Below are 23,725 nucleotides of genomic sequence, written 5' to 3' on the forward strand. Positions count from 1 at the left end.
CACCACAGTTCGAAAGCATCAATTTTTCGACACCGAGCTTTCTTTATGGTACAACTCCCACATCCCTACATGACTACTGGAAAAACCATAGCCTTGACAAGATGGACCTTTGTCAGCAAAGTAATCTCTCTGCTTTTTAATATGCTGTCTAGGTTTGTCATAGCTTCTCTTCCAAGGAACAAGCATCTTTTAATTTTGTGGCTGCAGTCACCATCCACAGTGATTCTGGAGCCTAAGAAAATAAAATGCTATTGCTTCCACTTTTCCCCCATCTATTTGCCATGAAGTGATGGGACCGGATGCCATGATCTGAGTTTTTTGATGCTGAGTTTTAAGCCATTTTTTTCACTCTCCTCTTTTACCCTCATCAAGAGGCTCTTTAGTTCCTCTTTGCTTTTTGCCATTAGAGCGGTATGATCTGCATACCTGAAATTGTTGATATTTTTCCCAGCAATCTTTATTCCAGCTTGTGCTTCATCCAGACTGGCATTTTGCATGATGTACTCTGCACAGAAGTTAAATAAGCAGGGTGACAATATATAGCCTTGTTGTACTCTTGTCCCAATTTTGAACCAGTCAGTTGTTCCATGTAAGGTTCTAAGTGTTGCTTCTTGATCCGCACACAGGTTTCTTAGGAGGCAGGTAGGCTGGTCTGCCCTTCCCATCCCTTTAAAAATTTTCCAGTTTGTTGTGATCCACACAGCAAAGACTTTAGCATAGTCAATGAAGCACAAGTAGATTTTTTCTGGAATTCCCTTGCTTTTCTTTATGATCCAACAGATGTTGGCAATTTGATCTCTGGGTCCTCTGCCTTTTCTAAAATCCAGCTTGTACATCTAGAAGTTCTCGGTTCACATACTGCCGAAGCCTGGCTTCCCTGGTGGCTCAGATAGTAAAGAATCTGCCTGCAATGCAGGAGGCCTGGGTTCAAACACTGGGCAAGGAGGATGCCCTGGAAAAGGGAATGACAACCCACTCCAATATTCTTGCCTGGAGAATCCCAAGGACAGAGTAGGCTGGTGGGCCACAGTCCATGGGGCCGCAAAGAGTCAGAAATGAATGAACAACTAACACTTAAAGGGATTAATTTTACTCATTAATTGACTTTAATACCTTCATAATTTTTTCAGAGAATGCTTCTCAGTAGCCACGGCCAGGAGAGACAGATCAGAGTTGGCTCTGAGGGTGCCCACAGTGTGATGGGGAAGCCACACCCCTCATCCCCACCCTGGTGCGGCAGGTCCCAGTCGGGAGGACGGGGCCCCATGTATCACCTGAAACCCTGGGATAATTCACTACCTAGATTGGGAGCTGTCGAAGTCAAACCAAAGCCCTGATTACCTCTCTTCTTGGAGGGCGAGTCGACCTTAGCGGCTGGTCGAGCTTCCGAGGGTGCCTCCACAAAGGGGGGTGAGGGAGGCAGGTGGGGGGCATCCAATCCCATGGGGGGCTCCCGAGGGCCTGTTGCCAAGGCTGCCCCACCATGCTGCTTCCCTGGGGCTCGCGGCTTGGGCTTCACGATGGTGCAGACTGTCTCCCCCATTGAAGCGTCCTTCTCGACCTCACTCAGGAGGCTGTCCTTGCTGGGGATCACCCGGAAGTGGGTGTTTTCCGACGGTGTGATCATCGCTGTCCTGGGGTGATGCTCGGACCGATCCCGTTTGCTGACCTGAAACAGGCATGTTTCAACGTTAAACTTCTGTTGAAGGTGTCTGTTAACTCTGTTTCCTAAGCTGGATGCTGGTGCATGTGTTAATTTTATTTATAACTAGCACACATTCACTAAACACATAATTTTGTATGTATAAAACTGTTCATAATTAAATAGTGGGAAAAACTATTCACTGCATTTTGTTCACTGTAACGATACTTACAAACACGTTATACTTATAACTGTTTTACTATAAAGATCTAAGCACTGGAGAAGACAGGACACATGAACATTTCAGATGATAGAGGAAGAAAACTTGATCACTCCAGGGAATTGAGGCCTGCCTGCACTACCTCAAGGCCCTGTCACAACAATGTAAAAAGCAAAATGTGTATTTTCAAAACACTACATTTTTTGTCCTCTCAAGAAAAGCATTGTTCCAATTTTTTCTTCTTTCACCAAGAGCTGATAAAAAAGCTTTCATAATCGATTGCCTACTTAAACTTTCAGTGGAAGTTTTATTTTAGGTACTTTAAAATTTTTCCTGATTAAAATGTTAATGGTCAACATTACTGACTACACTGCTGGATTCCGTCTGCTGTGAACACAGCATGAACATCATAGATGGTGTTAACGTGGCTTCGCTCATGTGACCACACGAGGGCGCCAGGCCCCTTTCACAACCGTCACTGGTGCAAAAACCGCCCTCCACCTCCAGCAGGGAACCCTCTACCTTGGTGGACTCCGGGAACCCGCCCCACGTCCACTCCATGTGGGACTCGGATCTGAGCAGGCTCCCAGCGGGCTTCACTTCCAGCTCTGAGTCGCTCTTTGGGCAGGCCACCGGGGGGTAGGGGCTGCAAACACAGGACAAATAAATGTAATGATGTTAAAGCTGGGAATTTCGGTCTTGCTGAGCTCAACAGAGGAAAAGAAAGAGAAATAGAAGTGTGAACACGTCAATTTCACCTGTAAATACGAAATGGCTACTTTAATGCCAACCAGCATTTACTGTGGACTTGCTGGGTCCTCAATAATGTAATTATCCCATTTGATTCTCACCAGAAATCAGTGAGAAAGGTAATTTTATAGGAGAGGAAATGCATGGAAAGATGGGTAAAGTTAACATAATACAGAAAGAAACCGGACTTGAACACAAAGTGTGACTGCATGCTTCTTCACGGTGTTACCCAGTTACACAGTGAGCAGTTCACACCAACAAGAACTGCAGAGGGTCAGATTCTATGCTGATTATACAGATCCATACTGGCCAACCCTGAGAATAAGTCAGATCAAGTTTAGGAACAAAGTAATTACTGAGGGGGAAGGCCCATACTCGTGTGGAAAGCACACCTTCAGTCCTCTTCTATATGAAAGACAGGGACGCATCAACATGGGGAGTAACAGAAAAGCTACTCAGCTTATCCTTCCTGTAGGAAATGAAACCATCTCCAGAACACTTACTTGTCTAAAGGGGACCAGTCTCCATCAGACAAGGGGTAGTGGTCTCCAGAATGGAAGAGCAGGGGCTCCTTATGTTCTTCTTCCTTTAAGGAAGCATTTGAAGATCTTCTGCGAAGGAAAAAAAAAAAAATCAGAGACAGAACAATGTTACTTACACTAGCTTTATAATATCCGCCAATTATGACACTGTCTAAATGATACAAAAGAAGAAAGTCAAATGAACAATTAATAACTAAGTCTCTTAAAAAGGGAAATCTATGGACTGAGGAGCCTAGCGGTCTACAGTCCATGAGATTTAAAGAGGCAGACATGACTGAGCCACGGACACGACATTCCATGAAGGAGAAAGGGGTTCACTGGTGCCACCTACTGGACACCACTGCAATCACCATTCAAGCATGGGATAAACAGGAGGGACAGAAAAGAAAAAAGCTCCTTTTTACATCTGGTAGGGGTACTTGACTCAGAGGCTACAAGAAGCAAACTAAGGCTTTATCGTACATTGCATTCAATCCTCGCAAACATGAAGCCGTAAAATCCTACCTTAGGTATTACTTAATCAAGGACCTAGAGGAGTTTAGTAACTTGCCCAAAGTAAAAAAGCTAGTAAGTAGTTGTATTCAAAGCAAGCAAGCCTGTGTTCTTTTCACTACACTCTCCTGCATGTTACAGAAAATGAAAGCAAGCAGACAGCTGAAGACAAAAGCTATGGCTTAAAAATTCAAAAATACAGGAAAAAAACTCTTAAAAATCCGGAACTTACTTTCAGTCTGAGAACTTTCTCTAAGTTAAAATCTGCAGGATGTAGGGATGTGAGGAAGATGACACAAAAGTATGACAGATGCTTTTAAAATTCATTCTCAGACCTTGGAACTATAGAAGACTGAACTACTGCTAATAAGGTTTGAATTAATTTACCCTTTGGTTTCCCTGATTTGCAGAGTTAATAGAACTAACTTGCCATATAACCTTGAAAACACCCCTCAGAAGCACTGAGGGTCCTAGTTTTTCATGTTGTTAGAAATTTATCCCTTGTCCTATGTACTCGGCAAGAGTCAATGTGAGACTCGTGTGGTGTGTCATGTTGAGAGCGCTGCAAAGTATATAGAAAAACTCTGAAAAGTTCAAACACTAAATATGATACAAATTCAAGAGCTCCTTACAGAAACTTTAATGTTCTACCAAGACAGACATGAGAATATCTATCACTTAATTAGCTAGACAAAAAATACAGATAGAAATCATTTTATTAATTTGTATTATCTCTTCTCTTCTTTACATCTTAATTCAATACGCTCTGCTTTACCACCAACTCTGATACGTAACTATTTTTCCTTTTGGCTGCATTTCCTAAATCAGGTTTTCCAAACCCTCATCTCTTTTGTCTCAGAAAGATTGAGCTCTGGCACACCACCTTATTTAAGAGGAAAGATACATATATCACGTAAAAGGCTGATATCCAGATAAAAATACTGCATTTGTTAAAAGAGGAGATTGCAATGGTAAAAGCAGAAAGGGAAATCATTTGCTATGAAAAGTCCTTATCTGCCAAATCTGAAAGGGTAGTACAGCCTGGCCTATTACTATTTACATATTTGAAAGAGGTTTGAAAACAGCAACATAAATGCCACGGAAAATTTTTTCTTTAAACGTATCTTTGGAATATATTTCACCACAGTATAAAAGATGGGGCTTCCCTGGTGGCTCAGACAGCAAGGAATCTGCCTGCAATGTTGGAGACCTGGGTTCAACCCCTGAGTCGGGAAGATCCCCTGGAGAAGGGAATGGCTACCCACTCCAGTATCCTGGCCTGGAGAACTCCATGGACAGAGGAACCTCGTGGGCTACAGTCCATGGGTTCGCGAAGAGTAGGACATGACTAGTGACTAACACACACACACACGGGGCTGCAAAGAGTAGGACACGATTAGACGACACACATACCCCCCACCCCCCCACCCCTGCCACACACACACAGTAAACCAAGAAACCCAGCAAAGCAAACCGAATTTAATAAAATATTGAGAGAGAGAAAGAGACCAGGCACCATTAAGAATTTACAAGCCCTAGAAGGGCAGGACATGTCTTCTCTGGGCAAATCTGGACAAAAATAGAACTCATTAGATCAGATCCATCAGAGTGATGGAAAAAGCTGCTGATGCTGAGGTTCCCTTTAGTCCTGTGATTCACGAAAACCTGCCAAGCACGTTCAAAATGCACACGTACCCAAGGACAGGCAGCCAGGAGGCTGACCATGAGGGGCTAACGAAGCCTGTGGCACGGGGATGTAAGGGAGGGTACAGGTGAGAGCATAAGGAAGAGCAGTGCTGACTCTATGCTGAAACGCAGCACAAACGTCTACAGCAACCCTGAACGGCAGAGGATCTACGGACGGGCAGACGGTCTAACACTGGTCAGGGTGGTGGGGGAGGCCCAGCTGAAGTTTGCAGATGGTGTGTCTGGAGCACTTCAGGCTTCACAGATGACCCCTAACATCACAGCTCCAAGTTCAGCTTTACTGTGTAAAACAACTACTTTTCTCATTCAAAAGCCAACAGAGGTTCCATGATATTCACAACTATTGATTCAATGAACTGCACACTTAGATCCATGAATACCACTGTATGTAAATACACCCCAGTTTCTAAAGCACAGGGACAAACACTAACAGAAAGTCAAAGTCAGTGGCCTGAATCATCTACATGGATAAATCAGAGGGACTAAATGAGCTTTCCTCTATTCAGCTGGCAGCATATATATAAGAGATAAGGGGTTGCTAATGACCAGCGCCAAAGTTCACTGCTGACACCAGCTGACCCTTGTCCTCAGCTTGGGGTCAGTCAGTCCGTCTCAGTGTGACTAATGATCGAGTTTGCTTCTGGAAACAGGACACGTCCCATAAAAGACCCCTCTCAACAGGGCAGAAGGGGGCTGGCCAGTGTCTGTTTCGTGCAGCAGAATGAAGAGGAGGGGAGGGAGGCATGGAGACCCTCGTCCCTGCAGACTGACACGGGCGTCCTCTGAGGCCACAGATGGTCAGGAGGGGAGCAGCGGCCTCCAGCCCCTGCACCCAGCTCCCATACGGACCCTGCAAGCCTGTCTGCCCTGGTGGATGGAAAGCAGAGACGCCTGTCTGACGGTGTGATTGCAGTCCTACACTGCGGTCTCTGCTGGGTGTCGTAAGCATCTCCATTGCACATCTGCCCTGGAGACGGTACACAGCATCACCCACATGAAAACCCTCCTCCTTCCCAGAGCCACCTGTGTCCAAGGCATGGTTTTCAGGGCACACACACACCTGCACATCTTTCCTTCTGTCCCTCCTGCCTACCTTGCCTGGGCCCCCTTGTCATCGTCGGAGCTCAGGTCCACACCCGTGGCGTCCCCAGCAAGGGGTGACACGGCCTGGTCCTCCTTCTTACTGTCCTGTTTGCATTTCTTCCTCCTTCGTTTTTTCTTTTTCACAGAACTAGGGGTGAAGACTGTCTCTGCTTCCAGGATGTGGGCAACGTCCGAACTCTGAGAAGGTCTTTCATTTCCACCTGGTTTCACCAAAGGGCTGTCGATGTCTGTAAAGAATTGATCTTCAGTAGGGATTGGTGACGTGGCCAGGTAAGCAGGGAGCTTCTCCTTAAAGAGAACACGAGAAAGAAAAGTTTGACAAACCCTATGGTGAATCAAAACAGCAGTGATTCTGGCTGACCTCACAGTGGTACAAAGAACACCTTCCTAGCTCTCAAAGGTGAGCAAGTCACACTGACCACCACCTGCATAGGTCTCCACCCCCCTGCACAGCTGAGCCTTAGCTCGTGTGGGTCCACGTGGCTGAACATAGTGGAGGAGGGACGTGCCGGGTCAGCACAGGGCACGTGGAAGCTCAGCCAGAATAGATTCACTGTTGGGGGAGGGGGGCGGGCGGGTGAGCTGAATCAGCATAAGAAAGGTTCAAGAAACGCACGTCCATACCATGGGCTATCATGCAGTGATGGAAAGGACAGTGCTTGGTCTAGACCTTCTGACTTGGCGGGGGGTGGGGGGGGTGCTGACAACAACAGTGGGGAAACATAAAAGGTCAGTAAGTGGAAGCCAGAGGGATCCTGGTAATGCTTATCCCTCTTTACACCAGGAGCCGCTGGAAAGCGGGGCTTCTCTTCCCCTCAGTGGGAGAAACAAAAGGTCAGTAAGTGGAAGCCAGAGGGATCCTGGTAATGTTTATCCCTCTTTATACCAGGAGCTGCTGGAAAGCGGGGCTTCTCTTCACAGTCTGTGTGGACAGCAGTGATTCTAGTGTTGTTGGATGAACTGCAATTTGTAATTTTTAAAGAAAAGCACATTATGCTAAAGAAAATCTGACCAATTGGGTCATATGCGGAATAGGAAAAAAAGGCTGGAAAGCTGACACTCCGCTGAGCAGTTCCGAATGGAATCAGGAGAAGCGACGGGTGCAGCAGGCAACAGACTCAGCACCCAGCCCTCTCACTGCCAGATTTACAGGCAGCCTCGTCAGCGTGACAGGTTACATCAGAGATGTTCACTCTCGTGATAACTCACTGCTTCTTTCTGCCTTTCGCCTGTGTCTCTGATAGGGAAATTTTTTCTCCAGGGCAAAGTAAATGCAAATAAGACAACATGAAAACAAGTAATTAAGATACGAGGAGAAACACCGGTCTGGTAGGTTCCCCTTCATAATCACTGGTTCCTGCTGCCTTCCATACCAGTACTGATGCTGCCAGCCCTGAGTGAACAATGATGAACAATCTCATTCCACTGTTGTTTTTCTTTGGGAATTTATGGCATCAAACTAGCAGTTCATCTTCACAAACAAAAAAAAGTAGCTATCTTAATAATTTGAAGCTATTGTTTTTGCTCTGAGATTTTATTCTCCACAATGAAAGATTTAATGATGCCCCCTAAGAAGTTGCAAGAAGATCCACCTTAAATCAATCAGGAGCAGCTTAGACACATTCACATCAGTGGATACACAGGGAAGGGGGTCAGTTGTGCTCTCGCCGAAAGAGGCCAAACATGCAACAATCACACATAAAGGGCAGAGGCCAATTAGTCACCTCTCCCCAGATCATAATAAACTAATGCACCTCACTATCAAGGACCAGGATGTCATGTCCCCAACGGAAACCTCTAACGTGTTCCCAAGCTCAAAGGTCACGTGTCCACATGCAGACGCAGCCTGCTGTGCCTCTGTGATGACTCGGGTGGAGCTGAGCGTGCTCAGGCCAAGGTGTGAACTGTGCAGGCACCACCTGAGAAAGTCACCGGACGCTCACAGTGGGGGCCGGGCCAGGGCCTTCGCACGTGGGCAGCCTGGACCTCAGGGGTGGGGGTGGGGGGAGTTCCTCCTGCTCCAGCTCCCTTCTGACAGCCCAGTTCTTCAACCCAAAGTGAAAGCTCATCTGGCCAGCAGCGACCATCCACGAGTGTGCGGCGAGCGTGGCCCGCCCCCAGGACTTACATACTCCTCTTCCGTTTCCTCTACAAAGAAAGCTTCCCCGTTGTCGCCCAGCTTCATGTGGAGATCCACAGCGTCGCCATTGATCTCTATGTCAATCTAGGAGCAGACACAGTGAGGCTGAGCAGTAAGCGTCCATCCTCCCAGCTCAACAAAGCCCAGACTCCAGGCTCTCAGGCGAGCTTAGTCCTGAGGCTCCCAGAGAGAGCCTCCACTCCCTGCCCCACCCCACCCCCCTCCCCACGTCCCACCCCGACGACACCACAGACGGAGAGAAAAGGCTTGATCACCTATTTTCATAACAAATTTTAAAAGTTTATTTTCCCAAATGTCATAAGGTGGGGGAAGTCCCACTGTCAGCACACACTTGAGCCCCTCTGGAGGTCACCATTTTTTTCTGGAAGGGAAGCTATCACCAACCTAGACAGCGTATTAAAAAGCAGAGACATTACTTTGCTGACAAAGGTCCATCTAGTTTCTTCAGTTTTTCCAGGAGTCATGTATGGATGTGAGAGTTGGACTATAAAGAAAGCTGAGAGCCAAAGAATTGATGCATTTGAACTGTGGTGTTGGAGAAGACTCTTGAGAGTCCCTTGGACTGCAAGGAGATCAGGAAATCAGTCCTGAATATTCACTGGAAGGACTGATGCTGATGCTGAAACTCTAGTACTCTGGCCACCTGATGTGAAGAACTGACTCACTGGAAAAGACCCTGATGCTGGGAAAGATTGAGGGCAGGAGGAGAAGGGGACGACAGAGGATGAGATGGTTGGATGGCACCACCAACTCAATGGACATGAGTTTGCATAAGCTCCAGGAGTTGGTGATGGACAGGGAAGCCTGGCGTGCTACAGTCTATGGGGTTGCAAAGAGCTGAATACGACGGAGCGACTGACCTGAACTGGAGGTCACAGCACTGCCAGGCCTCCTGTGAGAGACTTGGGTCAGCATGAACCTCAGCTCCCACACTGTGCTGACCATGTGACTACAGGAAGCACACACTTTACCACCAGCCCCTCCGTCCACAGTCACCCAGTCATCTTGCAGTAACCACAAGGAGTAGCTTGAGGGCTGCCTCAGATACTGAAATCCATACACACCCAAGTCCCTTACAGAGGAAAGGGCGCCACCCTTGCACAGAACCCACTCATATCTTCCCATGTACCCTAAGTCATCTCTAGACTACTTCTAATACGTAGCACAACATAAATGCTATGCAAACACTTGCCAGTGCATAGCAAATGAAGTTTTGCTTTGGGGAACTTTCTGGAAAATTTTTTCCGAAGTATTTTTGATCTGATTGGTTGAAACCTTGGATGCAGAACCCACAGATACAGAGGGGTGACTGCACAGAAACAGCAGAGGCCCGTCATGACCACAGGCTCGTCATGCCGCTTCTTCAGAGCCTGTCAGTGGCCAGTCCCAGCACATCTGTCCCTCAGTTCAGCCACAGGCGGCGAAGCACGTGGCTGTGCTTCCTCCTGGCCTCCCAGTGACAAACCCAGCTGACACCTTATAAAATAGACAACGCAAAGAGGACACTGGCCAGAACCAAAGTGTAGCTAAAGAAACAAACAGTACCAGTGCTGGGGGAGGAAACCAAAATGGACATCAGCAGTTACAGAAGAAACGGCCAACTTTGCAAACGAGACGCAGGACGTGTGGCAGAGGAACCTGGAGGCGAGTTTATCCCAGAAAAGAGGGAAGGAGCTGTGACAAAAGGATGCAGATGGAGAGGAAGGGACACCGGCAAAACCTCAGGCTGAAGCAACTCCCCGAGACGCCTCAGGGCATGGCAATTCCAAAGGACCAAAAGCTGGACGCTGAGGCAGATTCAGAAAGGGCAAGCTGCTAAGACAATGAAAAGACACTTATTCCACAGTGCAAGTGTTATGTCAAGAAGGCAAGAGCTGTTCACACCACTCCTGCTGAGTGTTCTGTGAAGAAATAAGACACTTAATTCTCATTATTTCTCATGTTTTGAACTGCAGTGCACTATTTCACTATTTTTCATTTTCCTGTACATTTATAACACAGTAAGAGTTTTGGCAAGTTTTGACCAAAGTTTATAGAGGTCATGGACGAGCCCTAACTTCCCTCACTGACTAACTTTCCTTTTGCAGGGTTTCAGCCTGCCCCTTTTCATTGTCTGAATTACTGTACAAAGTGAGGAGTGTTTGTATAAATGAAATACTGCCATACCCTTTAAAAATAATGCAGTTGTTTATCTGCAGGTTCTGAATAAATACTTTTAAATATTTTACAATAATAAATACTAACTTTCAAAACTCTTACCAATTAACTTGTGAACTTTGGCTTTAGACTGTGCAAGACACAGAGACAAACACACAAAGGCATAATATAGACGTAAGTGGAACAATCTGTGAGCTCAGTGTCCTTAGCTCTGCACGGCCCTTGTGGTGGGAACAACTGCACAGTCCACTGGCTGTTTTCACTGAGGACCAGTGATCCCTTCCAACCACAGCTGAGCCTGGTTCACTTCCAGCTCCATCTTCCCGGGAGTAACCAAATGATGAGATGAGCAACATCGTATTAAACAATATTAGCTGACGTATGTTGTCAATGCTTGTTATAAAAATCCCATGTATGAATAACATAGCCATGTTTAAGGGAAGAAGAAAATGAACCTAAGTAAGTTTGGAGAACAGTATGCAGACTAATTCTATGTTTAAAGGCAAAAAAAAAAAAAAAAAAACCTCTGAACAGATACTGTACTGCAGTTAGTGATTTCTTTTTAATCACAGAGATGTGAGTTCACAATCCTGAAACTCCTATGTGTGTATTCTAGGACTGAACAAACATGTTGCTTACTGTGGATGATGAAAGGCATGGTGCTCACTGTCGGAGAAAGATGCTGCAATGAGATGAGCCCTGAGGTGCCAGGCTGGAAGGGGGCGATGCTGCAAACCCCTAGTTCTTACAGGCAGGTACAGATGCAGGTACTTACGCACGTGAATCTTTCAGCTCTGCCGGCTAGGGAGCTACAGGCAATTGCACCTCAGACCAGTGAGCGTACCCAGTGACCAGATCTTTGTTTCCAGACACTGTTCTCCAATCAAGAAACCAAAGCTCCCTTCAGTTCAGTTCTGTCGCTCAGTCGTGTCCAACTCTTTGCGACCCGATGGACTGCAGCATGCCAGGCCTCCCTGTCCATCACCAACTCCCAGAGTTTACTCAAACTCATGTCCATCGAGTCGGTGATGCCATCCAACCATCTCATCCTCTGTTGTCCCTCCTCCCGCCTTCAATCTTTCCCAGCATCAGAGTCTTTTCTAATAAGTTGGTTCTTCGCATCAGGTGGCCAAAATATTGGAGTTTCAGCTTCAGCATCAGTCCTTCCAATGAATGTTCAGGACTGATTTCCTTTAGAATTGACTGGTTTGATCTCCTTGTAGTCCAAGGGACTCTTAACAGTCTTCTCCAACACCACAGTTCAAAAGCTCCCTTGGAGAAATAATAATTATTCCAGGGTTGAGGCAGGGAGAGTAGTCTCCAGTGCCGGAAAGTAACAAGGAGTGCTTAAAAAATGACAGGAGCGTTTCAAAAGCACTCAGCTCGAAGGAGCTAACAACGTCTGAAACTGGGACAATCTTAGCAACTACAGAAATAATGATAATAATGATTACAACCCATGGGGTAAAATTAATATCCGTGAGTCCACACCAATCTAATAATTGAATAGCTAAGCAAGTAAGAGAATAGCTCTTTGACAAAGTACAATTTCAATGAATAAGTGGAGCAGGAAGAATGGAAACAGAAAGTCGCCATTTGGGAAACACCAGAGCAATCACACACAGCAAAGTCCACCATGTCCCCTAAAATTCCTGGTGAGAGCATAATGAGACACAGGCTCTGCGCACAGTCCCGAGGTTTCTTCCCACAAATAATCTCACAGCCATCACTCAAGAGCGAGCAGAGCCAACACCACCGGCAAGGAGGGTGCACGACACGCGGTGTCATTCTCACCCAAACGAGAAAGCATTGGAGAACGCAAACTGAGAGACCATCTACACGGTAACTGTTCTGCACTCTAAGAAGTCAAGGTCACACAGAAAGACGGGACTGTTAGAGAGCACAGGGCGAGAGCAAGGAGGGATCCTGCAACAGAGAAAAGACACGAGTAGAAACGCTGGTGAAGTGGTGTTTGTTGTGAAGGTGTGTGCTGCTGTTTGCGGTTCAGCTGCTTCGTCGTGTGCGACTCTGCGATCCTGCAGACTGCAGCACGCCAGGCTTCCCTGTCCTTCACCATATCGTGGGGTTTGCTCAGATTCATGTCCACAGAGTTGGTTACGTTATCTAACCACCTTATCCTCTGTTGCCCACTTCTCCTTTTGCCTTCAATCTTTCTCAGCATCAGGGTCTTTTCCAGTAAGGTCTTTGGCTGATAGCTTATACTGATGTTGACTTCCTGGTTTTGATCACCATACTACAGTCACGTGGAACGTAAACATGAAGGGAAAAGGTTGGGTGAAGGGTATATGGAAACTTTAAAAACTGCATTTGCAACTTGTCTGTCCATCTAAAATAAACTAAAAAATATGTCAAAATCATGAAACAAAGCCTGAGGAACTTTTACAGAGTGGAGGAGATTAAGAGTACAGGATGGTGAAAGGCTCCGTGTCATGGTGATGGCCTTCCTGGTGGCTCAGACAGTCAAGAATCCACCTGCAATGAGGGAGACCTAGGTTCGATTCCTGAGTTGGGAAGATCCCCTGGAGATGGGAACAGCTTTCCACTCCAGTATTCTTGCCTGGAGAATCCCATGGACAGAGGAGCCTGGTGGGCTACAGTCCATGGGGTCACAAAGAGTCAGACACAACTGAGCGACTTTTATGGTACACATGTGTGTTTAAACTTATCAAGTATGGCCTTTGACCATGTGCAGTTGGTGTGTTAATCATAAAATAAAACTGTAAGAAAAGGATAACACTATAAAAGGAAATCAGAAAAACAGGCAACTAAGAAATGAATCCAAAACAAGTGAAAAATCTTATGTAAAAAATTCCCTATTTCAGAAACGTTAGTGATTATTTTACACAAAACTCACATTTCTTTTACTTGTTAAAACCAAGAGGAGCATGAAACAGTTTCCAGAGGCCAAGCATTAACCCTCACTTGCCTCCGTGCTGGCCCTTCTCAGTGCTATTACTGAGAATGTTTACTGAAAAAGCGGCGTATGATGAGAACTCTAACTCCTCTAAAACAAAATGCTGCAGCAAGCTCCTGAGCCAAGAGAAAAACATACTTTCAGACAGGTGTCTTAAGTTTTCTTTCATAATAAACTAGCTGAAGTCACATACGCATCTAGAGTCATGCAAGGCCTCTGAAGCAGCTGAAATAATGGCAGCTTCTTCCAGAGTCATAGGAAGACTGTCTCTAATCAAAAAAGTTACGTGAGAACTGAAGAAAGAAAAAAACGTGCTCCATAATGGCAAATTTCAAGTTTCTCAGGATGACTTAATTTATTCAACTAGAGTCAGACCTATAATTTAAATAACCCATGTTTGTTGACTGATTGCTATATAAAATTTGAAAGTTAAACTAAATAGGACAAATGAAACATTTAAAGTTATTCTATATTAGATTTAAAAAAAGAGATTCAAACTAATACCATCCTTTAAAACACTCACTTTTGGAGGCTACCCATTCATCTGACATACCCAGGAAAATGGAAGACTGCTTCTCCAGGATGCAGATTCAAAGTTTGTTTAAAACCATTCTTAAACAGTTAACCCTTTTGTTTACGTTTATCGTCCTTATTTTTAGGTCCTCCACCAGGGATTGAACCCCAACCCCTGGAAGCAACAGCCCTGAGTCTCAACCTCTGGACAGCCAGGAATTCCCAAATGTGACATTTCTTAGTATGATGACTTACTTTGGTCTCTTGATTTGACTCTAAATGGAGCTTGGGTCTTTCCAAAAATTAAATCTATCATCAAGATTGTGCCAATACTGAGAATACTTCAAAGAATATGCCATGAGTCCCTTAGGTCTCAAAGGAAAAATACTAAAAATATTTTGAGAGATGGCACCAAGTTGGAATAAATGCTTCCCAAGGTGACTATTTTATTAAAGAGGACCCTCATTTTTGTTTATGTTTTTAATTTTTTTAAAATTTTATTTACTTTTATTTGGAGGATAACTGCTTTACAATATTGTGTTGGTTTATGCCATACATCAACATGAATCAGCCATAAGTACACATATGTCCTCTCCCTCTTCAACCTCCCTCCCACCCCGTCCTATCACTGTAGGTTGTCACAGAGCACCAGTCTGAGCTTCCTGCATCCACATCAAACTCCCACTGGCTATCTATTTTACATACGGTAGTGTATAAGCTTCCCTGCTCCTCTCTCCACTCATCCCACCCTCCCCTACCGCTTCTGTGTCCACTAGGAGAAACCTCATTTTGGTGTGTCAATATTACTTTTAGTAAAGTGGAAGTCGCTTAGTTGTGTCCAACTCTTTGAGACCCCAAGAATTCTCCAGGCCAGAATACTGGAGTATTCTGGGTAGCTGTTGCCTTCTCCAGGGGATCTTCCCAACCCAGGGATCGAACCCAGATCTCTGGCACTGCAGGCGGATTCTTTACCAGCTGAGCCACCAGGGAAGCCCAAGGAAGAAGTTTGCTTCTAGTAAACTGGTTTCTAAAACACTTGTTTCCATATGGTCATATTTCCTACATTGTGCCTTTTGCTCAACACATATGACAGATGTTGAAACAGAACTAATTCTGGGAGATGCTGGCAGTAGCAGGCGCGTGTTTTGGCCACTCTTTGGGTGGGTGTATCTCTGTTCCCTTTGGAGATCCAATCTCTATTTCAGACCATCTATTTCCAGTGGCTATAGAGAGCAGAGGCGGGGCTGCTGCTCCAGCCAGGCCAATCAATACATTTCACCCCCAGCTATGGTGACTGGTCCCCGAGACGTATGTAACCAAGTCTGACAGGGAGACAACTCTGGTACTTTTGCAGAAAGGAGAGGCTGTCTTTCTGCCGCGGCTGCTGAGTCAACGGAAGTCAGCCTGCGTGTGTGGCAGCCGCTGTGCATTAGACAGACAGACAGAAAGGGAGCAGAGCTGAAAGGTGAGGGGAGATGATTCTGGTGACACCTTCAGCAGCTCTAAGTAAAGCCCTGAGTGTTTCAAATCCTCCTGGACTTCAGTTACACAGGCCAATTTAATTCCTTTTTTGCCTAAGCTAGTGTGAGGTGGACTTTTGTCATCTATGATGGAAACTGTCCTGTCTAATACACGGGGTTATTTACCTTTGATAAGCAATTAAATCAGTTTTGTGTTAAATCAACAAGATTAATATTTCAAAATATCAAGTACATCTTTATCTTCTGAAAGTAAACTCCTGAATTATGAAAACTACAGGGAGTATTGTGTTCTATCAAGCAAAGAACACGGCAACAGCAGTGGGAAAATTATTACACTGCCTCTTCCCTTAAAACCAGATGTTTTCAGGTGGTTAGGGTCTCAAGTTCACTTCATAGGTGTCCCTATACTTGAAAATTGCGTTTTTAATTGAAAATCAACTTCCCTGGTGGTTCAGTGGCTAAGACTCCCCACTCCCAATGCAGGGGCCACGGGCTGGATCCCTATCAAGGATCACATGTCATAACTAAGACCCAGCACAGCCAAATAATCTAAAATAATAAAATAAAATCAGTAGACAGCTTTCCCTAATCCAAAATGACCTAAAATATAAAACAGCACAATGTCTCCAAACTGCCAGTCCCTCAAGGCAGACATGGGTTTGGTTTTACTGTCACAGGAAAGCTATGCTTTGGTCAAACAGCCAAATTTCCTCCCAAATATATCCTTTGGGTCTCTGGGCTACCAAGGGAAGGAATGGGGAAGAACTTTTCTCTTCTCCTGGGCCTCATGGATAGACTTCTCTTACAAGCTTGACGAGCTATTTCTATAGCACAATGACGTGTGTGGCTGCATACGGAAACTGCATTACTATCTTAGAGGCATAGAGCAGCAGGAAGAGAGCCACTGTCCACCCAGTCACACTTACAGATGCACCCAGGTGTACATACATCAGCCTGCAGGTTCCAGTTCGGAGGCCAGATGACTTATCCAATCGTCTGACCAAAAACCCAGATCATAGAGGGGAAGTGGAGGGCGGGAAGCCTTATGAGTCATTTTACAAACAGACCCTTGCACAACTACCGGGAAATTCCAGTGCAGGAACGGTTGCTAATTCTCCCAAAGCTGAAACAGTCTGAAAGCACACAAGATTAGCATTACCAGAAAGTAAGAAAAAATTCCAGGGACGCTCGGCTGTGGCCAAACATGCCTGCAGTGGGCAGTTTCCTAGTCCCTCAGGATGTCGCCGCTGCTTGCGGGTTCTAAACGGGGACTCTGAACAGAGGCCGGGCCACACAAGCCCCGCCACACTGGTTCTCCAGGATCTTTCAAAATAATGTAAGTTCAATTAAGACAGAGTGAAGTTTCTATTTTAAAGAGTAAGATCAGCTGTGTGATTAGCCAAAATCTGAAAAAAAGAGACGTCTGCAACTTAGGACAGTGGTCCTCTGACATGTACTTCTGTGGATCTTTCACGGGGGTTGAAAATCCTGACAGAACCTCCTTATGCTGTTTAGGGAGACAACATGGGACAGGAGTAGAAAGCAAATCACTACTGTGTACCTGAGAAGCTTACTCTTAGCTCAGCTTTTTCTAACATGATCAACATCAATCAGATACACTAACAGACTTCCCAAGTGCTCCTGAAGGGAGAAGCATGTTAAAAAAAAAAAAAAAAGAGAGAGAGAGAAAAAAGAAAACCAACATCTTCTTTTTGAAAGAATTTATCCCTAAAATAATAAAAGCCTGCGGATTTTCACTTCAGTCAGATTTGTGAAAAAGTCCTGGTATTTACAACAAGATTTTACAGCTTTGCAAAAACAAATATAGAACTTTGGCATTAATTTCATTTAAACAAATATACTCCTGAGCATACCAACCTACTCTATCCAGTTGGTCTGTAGGCATAACACTAAATATTTTAAAGTGCTGTATAAGGTAAAGGCACTTTTCTAAATACACCTAACTTCCCCATTTACAACTCTAGTTTAGGTTTGGGTTTTCTAAGTTGCAACACACAGGATTATTAAAATGATTTTCACCTCTTTTCCCCCCAAGACTTCCTCTGGGGCTTTGTGGATTTAGAAGCAAACTCAAAAGCAGTATGAAAGGTGGACTTCCCACACCGCTGTCGTCAACAGCAGACAGGTTCTCAAAACAGAAGCAGGGAGGTCCCGGGAGCTCACGGGCAGGGCTGACCCTGCTGCGCCCCACTGCCCAGGGGACAGGGCACACACGACCGGCACTCACCACCTTCTCCTTGGACCTCAGGACCCCCAGCTTCCCGAAGCGCACGTGGAAGGGCGAGCATTGGTAGGAGCCATCCTGCTGTCGCACAACCACCACGTCGATGCAGCCGGACAGCGTGGCCTGGTTGATGCCCTTGTAGAGCTCCTTCACTGTGACGATCACCTGCCCCGCCAGCTGCCCCACATAATTCATGGTTTGAGACTAAAAGAGACAGAACAAATTGGATGAGATGTTAACACTGAGTTTGTGGTTCTAATGTCAACAGCAGAGAAAAAGCTACAGTGACCACGTGGCTCATGTGTCCCCCAGACTATTATCCACCCTGTGACGCTTGCCCCTCCATGTCCGCTGACGTGGTAGCTACACACGTCCACGCACGGGCAGCCCCAGCCCGTCCACCATGGAACTGAGGGGTGGCCCAGCTGGGCATGCAGAAGTCCCTTTTCTTCTTTCAGCATCTCGGATCAAGCCTGCTACCACGAGGTGCTTCCCCCCAAAGTACAGAACCTGCAGGAACCACCAAAGAACCCCGACACCATTCAGCCCTCCTGCCCGAGACAGCTGGGTCCTGCGTAAAACGCATCCACTGAGGAAGAAGCCATGCAGAACAGTGAGTGAAGATCACCCCAAGAGGAAGCTCCTGTGCGAGTGAGAGATGGGTTTTCTACAGAATTAAGACTATGGTTCAAAGACACGCTAGATTAAACAACTGGTGAGCAAGGCTGAGCTGAACCGATTTATAACAAACCCTTCAGAGCTTCAGCACAGCTCACTAGAACACACGTTCACGTCCCACAAAGTTCGAAGCACAGAAAAAACGCTTAATCCTGTTCCTTAACGACAATTCACTATTTAAATCAGGACCACCAGACTGCAGAGTGTCCTCCAGGAAGGGTCAAAAAGGCGAAGGTACCTGCCTGGGGCGCAGGGCCCCCAACCATTTCATCTGACCACAGGATGGGGGCCCGTGCCCCTGGCTCTTCCGTTAGCCCCTCTTTAGTCCTAAGGTTGTCAAATTTCATTTCCGGTGACCCACACAACCACAGTTCATCCATTAGACACTGGCTCTCCTAGCGGAGTGTCGAAGCACAACCAAGGAAAACACCTTCCTGAGGAGAGGGATACAACCCTGACAAGAGACCCTCCCCACCTCAACTTCCACCGAAGCAGAGACCCGACGGGCTCTCCTGCAGAGGATTCACCATCAGCACAGCTGCCTCTCTAAACCCGGATCAAAAACTTTGATATTGAGATCAAAGTTACAGGTTCAGAAAAGTTCCCAGAGAGCACAGTCTAATTGTAGGAAAGTCCAAAGCTGAACTGGAAGAATACACGCCCTGCCCGCACGAGCCCAGGGCCCCGCAGCGCCCATGCCGCAGAGATGCCCACTGCTCTTCACAGGAGAGCTGGCGCCGGACCCCGCTCAAACACTCTTTCCCTCTCTCGTGCATAGCTATCAAGGCCTATTTCCACGTCACGGAGCCGAGCCACAATAGCGTCACCTGGAAAATGCCTTGAGTATTTTAAAGCTGGTGCCAGCAAGTTCCCAAATTGCACCTACAGAAAGAGCTGGCTATGGGGATGTAACCAGCTGGGGAACTTACCACTGACAACAGAATGCAGTGGTGGGCGTCCTTTATGAGGTGAGCTCTACAACAGTGACAAGTTGGTATGATTTCAGTTCAGGATAAACGAACTCGATAGTAAGGCCAAATGAAGCACGTATCAAGTGCTGGATAATGATTTCTTGAATGAATAAGGGAATGGACAAACCATCAATCAAAGAGAATAAAAAAGTAAGAAACATATGTGCAGTGGAAATAGTGTGTTATCAGAATATATCACCACATATTTTTTAAACACTGATCTTTTGAGGTTGTGGTAACTGTGGATTCACACACATGCAGTTCTAAGAAGTAATATGACGAGATACCATATATTCTTTACCAGCCTCCTCCAGTGGTAACATCTGGCAACGTTCCAGTGCAATCATCATAATTGGGCGTTGATAGTATCCTGGTAGGCTGCAGTCCATGGGGTCGCTAAGAGTCGAATATGACTGAGCGACTTCACTTTCACTCACTGGAGAAGGAAACGGCAACCCACTCCAGTGTCCTTGCCTGGAGAATCCCAGGGATGGGGGAGCCTGGTGGGCTGCCGTCTATGGGGTCGCACAGAGTCGGACATGACTGACGTTACTTAGCAGCAGCAGTGACTCAGTTAAGACTGAGAACATTCCTTTATGACAAAAGTTTGTCCTGTGGGCCTTTTATGGTCACACAAACCTGCTTTCCCTCTGTCGGCTCTCCCTCCTGAATCCCTGGCAACCACTGACCCGCTCTTCACTGCTGAGATTTTTGCCATTTTTTAGGAGGGTACAGAATCACACAGTACCTAACACCTGGAGACTGCCTTTCCTCGCTCATATTTCTAAGGAGACTCATCCAGGTTGGTGCATGCACCGACAGCTTGCTCCTCTCTACTGATGCTGAGTATTTCATGGAGTGGATATACCGCAGTTTACTCATTCACTGGTTGAGGAACAGCTGAGCTATTTCAGATTTTAAGTTATCACAAAGAAAACTGCTTTAAACATTCCTCTATGGGTTTCTGTGTGAAAATCAGTTCTCAGCTGACTGGGGAAAATGCCCAGGAAACGTGAGCACTGGTTTGAATGGGACTACTTAGTTTTCACAGACGCAGCCACCAGAGCTGCTGGCCCGCTGCCCACTTCCACCAGCCATGTCTGAGAGATGCAGTGTCGTCTGAGTCCCTGCCAGCACTCGGCATTCTCACTACTTTTTATGACAGCCCTGATGACAGGTGTGTAGTGATACTGGTTTCAATTTGCATTTCCCTAACAGCTAATGATGCAGAAAATTAAATTTTGTGATATAAAAGAGCACTATACCTCATTTAGATTTAGAGTGAATGAACGTATTTTTGTTCCTTATTTTTGGGGTCATGGTGCACAATCTTTATACGTTAAGAATGTCTCCAAAAACAGAAGTGAAATAAAGTTTAGTCTTAAGCACTTCATCTTTTCACTCTCTTTTAGTTTGAACAGTGCATCAGAATTTTCATATTCTGTAGGTGATACATGTTCACCAACACCCTCTTGGCCTGTCATAGCACATATGTTAAACCAACAGCACCCACATGATCAATCTTTGTATTATGCCTGACAGTAATAATTTTAAAATGAGTTGTGTTACAAATCTAAAAAGAATTCATAACAAATCATACAGCCCTCTTCTTAAAGAAGCTGAAAAATGATGACATGAGCATCTACATTCAGACGTAAATGACCGCATTATAAACTAAATGTGTAATAAGCTTGCTTCAACTAGAGGACAGAGCCCATAATTAAACGCAACTATGTCTATTCAGGATGGTTTTAATTACCATGGGTAAAGGATGGGCTGCTATACAAGAAAGTCTATTGTGTAAACGCCAGTCGCTAAATGCAGAAAAATGCAGGCTGTCAAACGGTTGGTTCTCTCTCAGCAGATATAAAACAACCCCGTCCATATCATGAGGCTAGGAAACAGAGCAAGGGAGGCCTGGTGCCACCGCAGGGGGGTGAGGGCCCCCCATGCAGGCTGCAGAGAACTCCGGCAAGCCAGCAAGAAGCCCTCATCAGCAACAGAGTTGGCCAGCACCTTGATCTTGGACTTCCCAGCCTTCAAAACCAGGAGAAATAAATCCCTGTTGTTTGAACTACCCAGTCTGTGGACTTTTGTTACAGCAGCCTTAGCTGCCAGCGACTCAAGTATCTTCTGCAGCATCACACGCTAGACGGCTTTCCAATCCTGGATGCTTCCAGTGGACAGAGACTCACACCCCTTTCCCCAGGAGGCGCACCACAGACAGATGGCCCTGGCTGCTGTGTCCACAGGAGCCACACCGCACATGCCCGGCTCTCCTCTAATGGACCCCTCCACACACCAGGGAGTTCACTGCACAACCGCAACCAGGGCTCAGTTCTTCTGAGCTAAGCATTCTTAGTCCTTAAAATAAGCGAAATGACTGGGTTTACTTTCATTTTTATAACTAACTAAAGAATTTACTTTCCTTAAATGGAAGATCCAAAAGTAGACACTAGGGCAGGCACAGACAGGCCTGACTGATGTTCAGTCCAAGCAGTGTGCAGTGCATTTGGGGCCAGGTAGCAGCACACTGCCCACGGGCTGGCTTACATGTCGGGGGCTCCCGAGACAGGGAAGGAGGCGCTGACAGATCACTAACGGAAAATGGGTAGAAATCAGCAGACGGTGACCAACTGAGACGCTTAACAGAGGCCAAGTGGCCCTTCACACACAGAACTCAGCAGACCAAATCGCATTATCAGACCCTCCTTATCAAGCATTTTAAAGTAAACATACACTAGCATCTGGAATAGTAGCTGGGAGGTTTCCAGATTCCATCATTTACCAAAAGTTTAAAGATCTGCTTAGCAGCTCTTCCTGAGCATCAGAGAAACCAAAGTCAACCATTATGATATGCAGTAGAGTTCTAAACAGGAATGGATCAGCAGGCGGTTCAAATACAAATCCCCTCTGATAAAATAGGCCCCAAACTATTTAAAAGTGACATGTCCAATCAAAAATCACATTTATTAAGAAGAGTAACCTCAGAGATACAGGTAGCTGTTAAAATATTATGATTTCTAAATTGTTATCAATACAAAAATGGATACACTGTAAACCACTCATATATAATCAAAATCTGTATTGTAAGTTTTAAGTGAAGTGAAGTGAAAGTCACTCAGTTGTGTCCGACTCTTTGTGACCCCATGGACTATATAGTCCATGGAATTCTCCAGGCCAGAATACTGGAGTGGGTAGCCGTTCCCTTCCCCAGGGGATCTTCCCCACCAAGGGACTGAACCTGGGTCTCTCACATTGCCGGCAAACTCTTTACCATCTGAGCCACCAGGGAAGCCCAATAATGCTTGCCTTCATAATGCTGGGTACTCTATTAGTTAGCTGGTACTACTAGTTGAAGCTGAAGCTTCAATACTTCAGCCACCTGATGCAAAGAGCCAACTCACCGGAAAAGACCCTGATGCTGCAAAAGATCGAGGGCAGAAGGAGAAAGGTGTGACAGAGGATGAGAAGGCTGGATGACATCACCCGACTCGATGGGACATAAATCTGAGCAAGCTCTGGGAGATAGTCAAGGACAAGGAAGCCTGGAGTGCTGCAGTCCATGGGGTCACAAAGAGCTGGATACAACTTCTCAACTGGACAACAACTAGTTACTACCACTAACAAACACAACTGCAGTTGTTACATGTCTATCACATGACAGGTGCTGTGTTAACCTGGATGTTATCTCATGTAATCTTCACAACCACCCAGGACTTCGGTATCGCAGGAGGCAAGGAGGCTCAGCAATGTCCAAGGTTGCTGCACTTCGTCATAAAGCTGATAACCAAACTCAATCTGATTCTGGGGCCTATGTCTTCAATAGCATCTCTAAATGACAGAACCGTTGTCTGTCACTGATGATAAATGCCTGACAAAACCCCCAGATTTCTTGCTTTCCACAATGGGAGTATTATTTTCATGCAATGCTACTCGACCCCACAAATAAGAAGTGATTACAGAGTCCAGAGGCGCACTGGCTCTCCTGTCCACCCGTAGGGTTGACCACCCGCCGGCTGCTCACCTCCCCTCAGGTTAGGAAGTGTACATCCTGGGAGATTGCGAGGGACAGAGAACAGCTTTTATCAGAGAACTTACCCTCAACATTGTAACCTCTGCGCACA

General features: G+C 45.9%; 1 protein-coding gene across 2 annotated transcripts in view; it reads right to left on the reverse strand.

Annotated features, from left to right (window-relative positions):
• Positions 1-23,725, reverse strand: part of LPIN2 (lipin 2) — a 102,376-nt gene that overhangs the window by 15,600 nt on the left and 63,051 nt on the right. The window contains exons 2-7 of one of the 2 annotated variants that reach the window (XM_052660233.1): positions 17,953-18,153; positions 8,586-8,681; positions 6,447-6,745; positions 3,116-3,223; positions 2,385-2,508; positions 1,342-1,669 (exon numbers count right to left, since the gene is read on the reverse strand). In XM_052660233.1, coding sequence (XP_052516193.1) covers positions 1,342-1,669; positions 2,385-2,508; positions 3,116-3,223; positions 6,447-6,745; positions 8,586-8,681; positions 17,953-18,144 — 1,147 coding nt within the window. In that variant the 5' untranslated portion in view covers positions 18,145-18,153. Of the gene's footprint in view, positions 1-1,341; positions 1,670-2,384; positions 2,509-3,115; positions 3,224-6,446; positions 6,746-8,585; positions 8,682-17,952; positions 18,157-23,725 lie in introns of those variants that run through there. The other variant, XM_052660234.1, reaches the window with a different exon arrangement.

The sequence above is a fragment of the Budorcas taxicolor genome, chromosome 22 (assembly GCF_023091745.1).
Source record: "Budorcas taxicolor isolate Tak-1 chromosome 22, Takin1.1, whole genome shotgun sequence".
In the NCBI taxonomy this organism is placed as follows: domain Eukaryota; kingdom Metazoa; phylum Chordata; class Mammalia; order Artiodactyla; family Bovidae; genus Budorcas; species Budorcas taxicolor.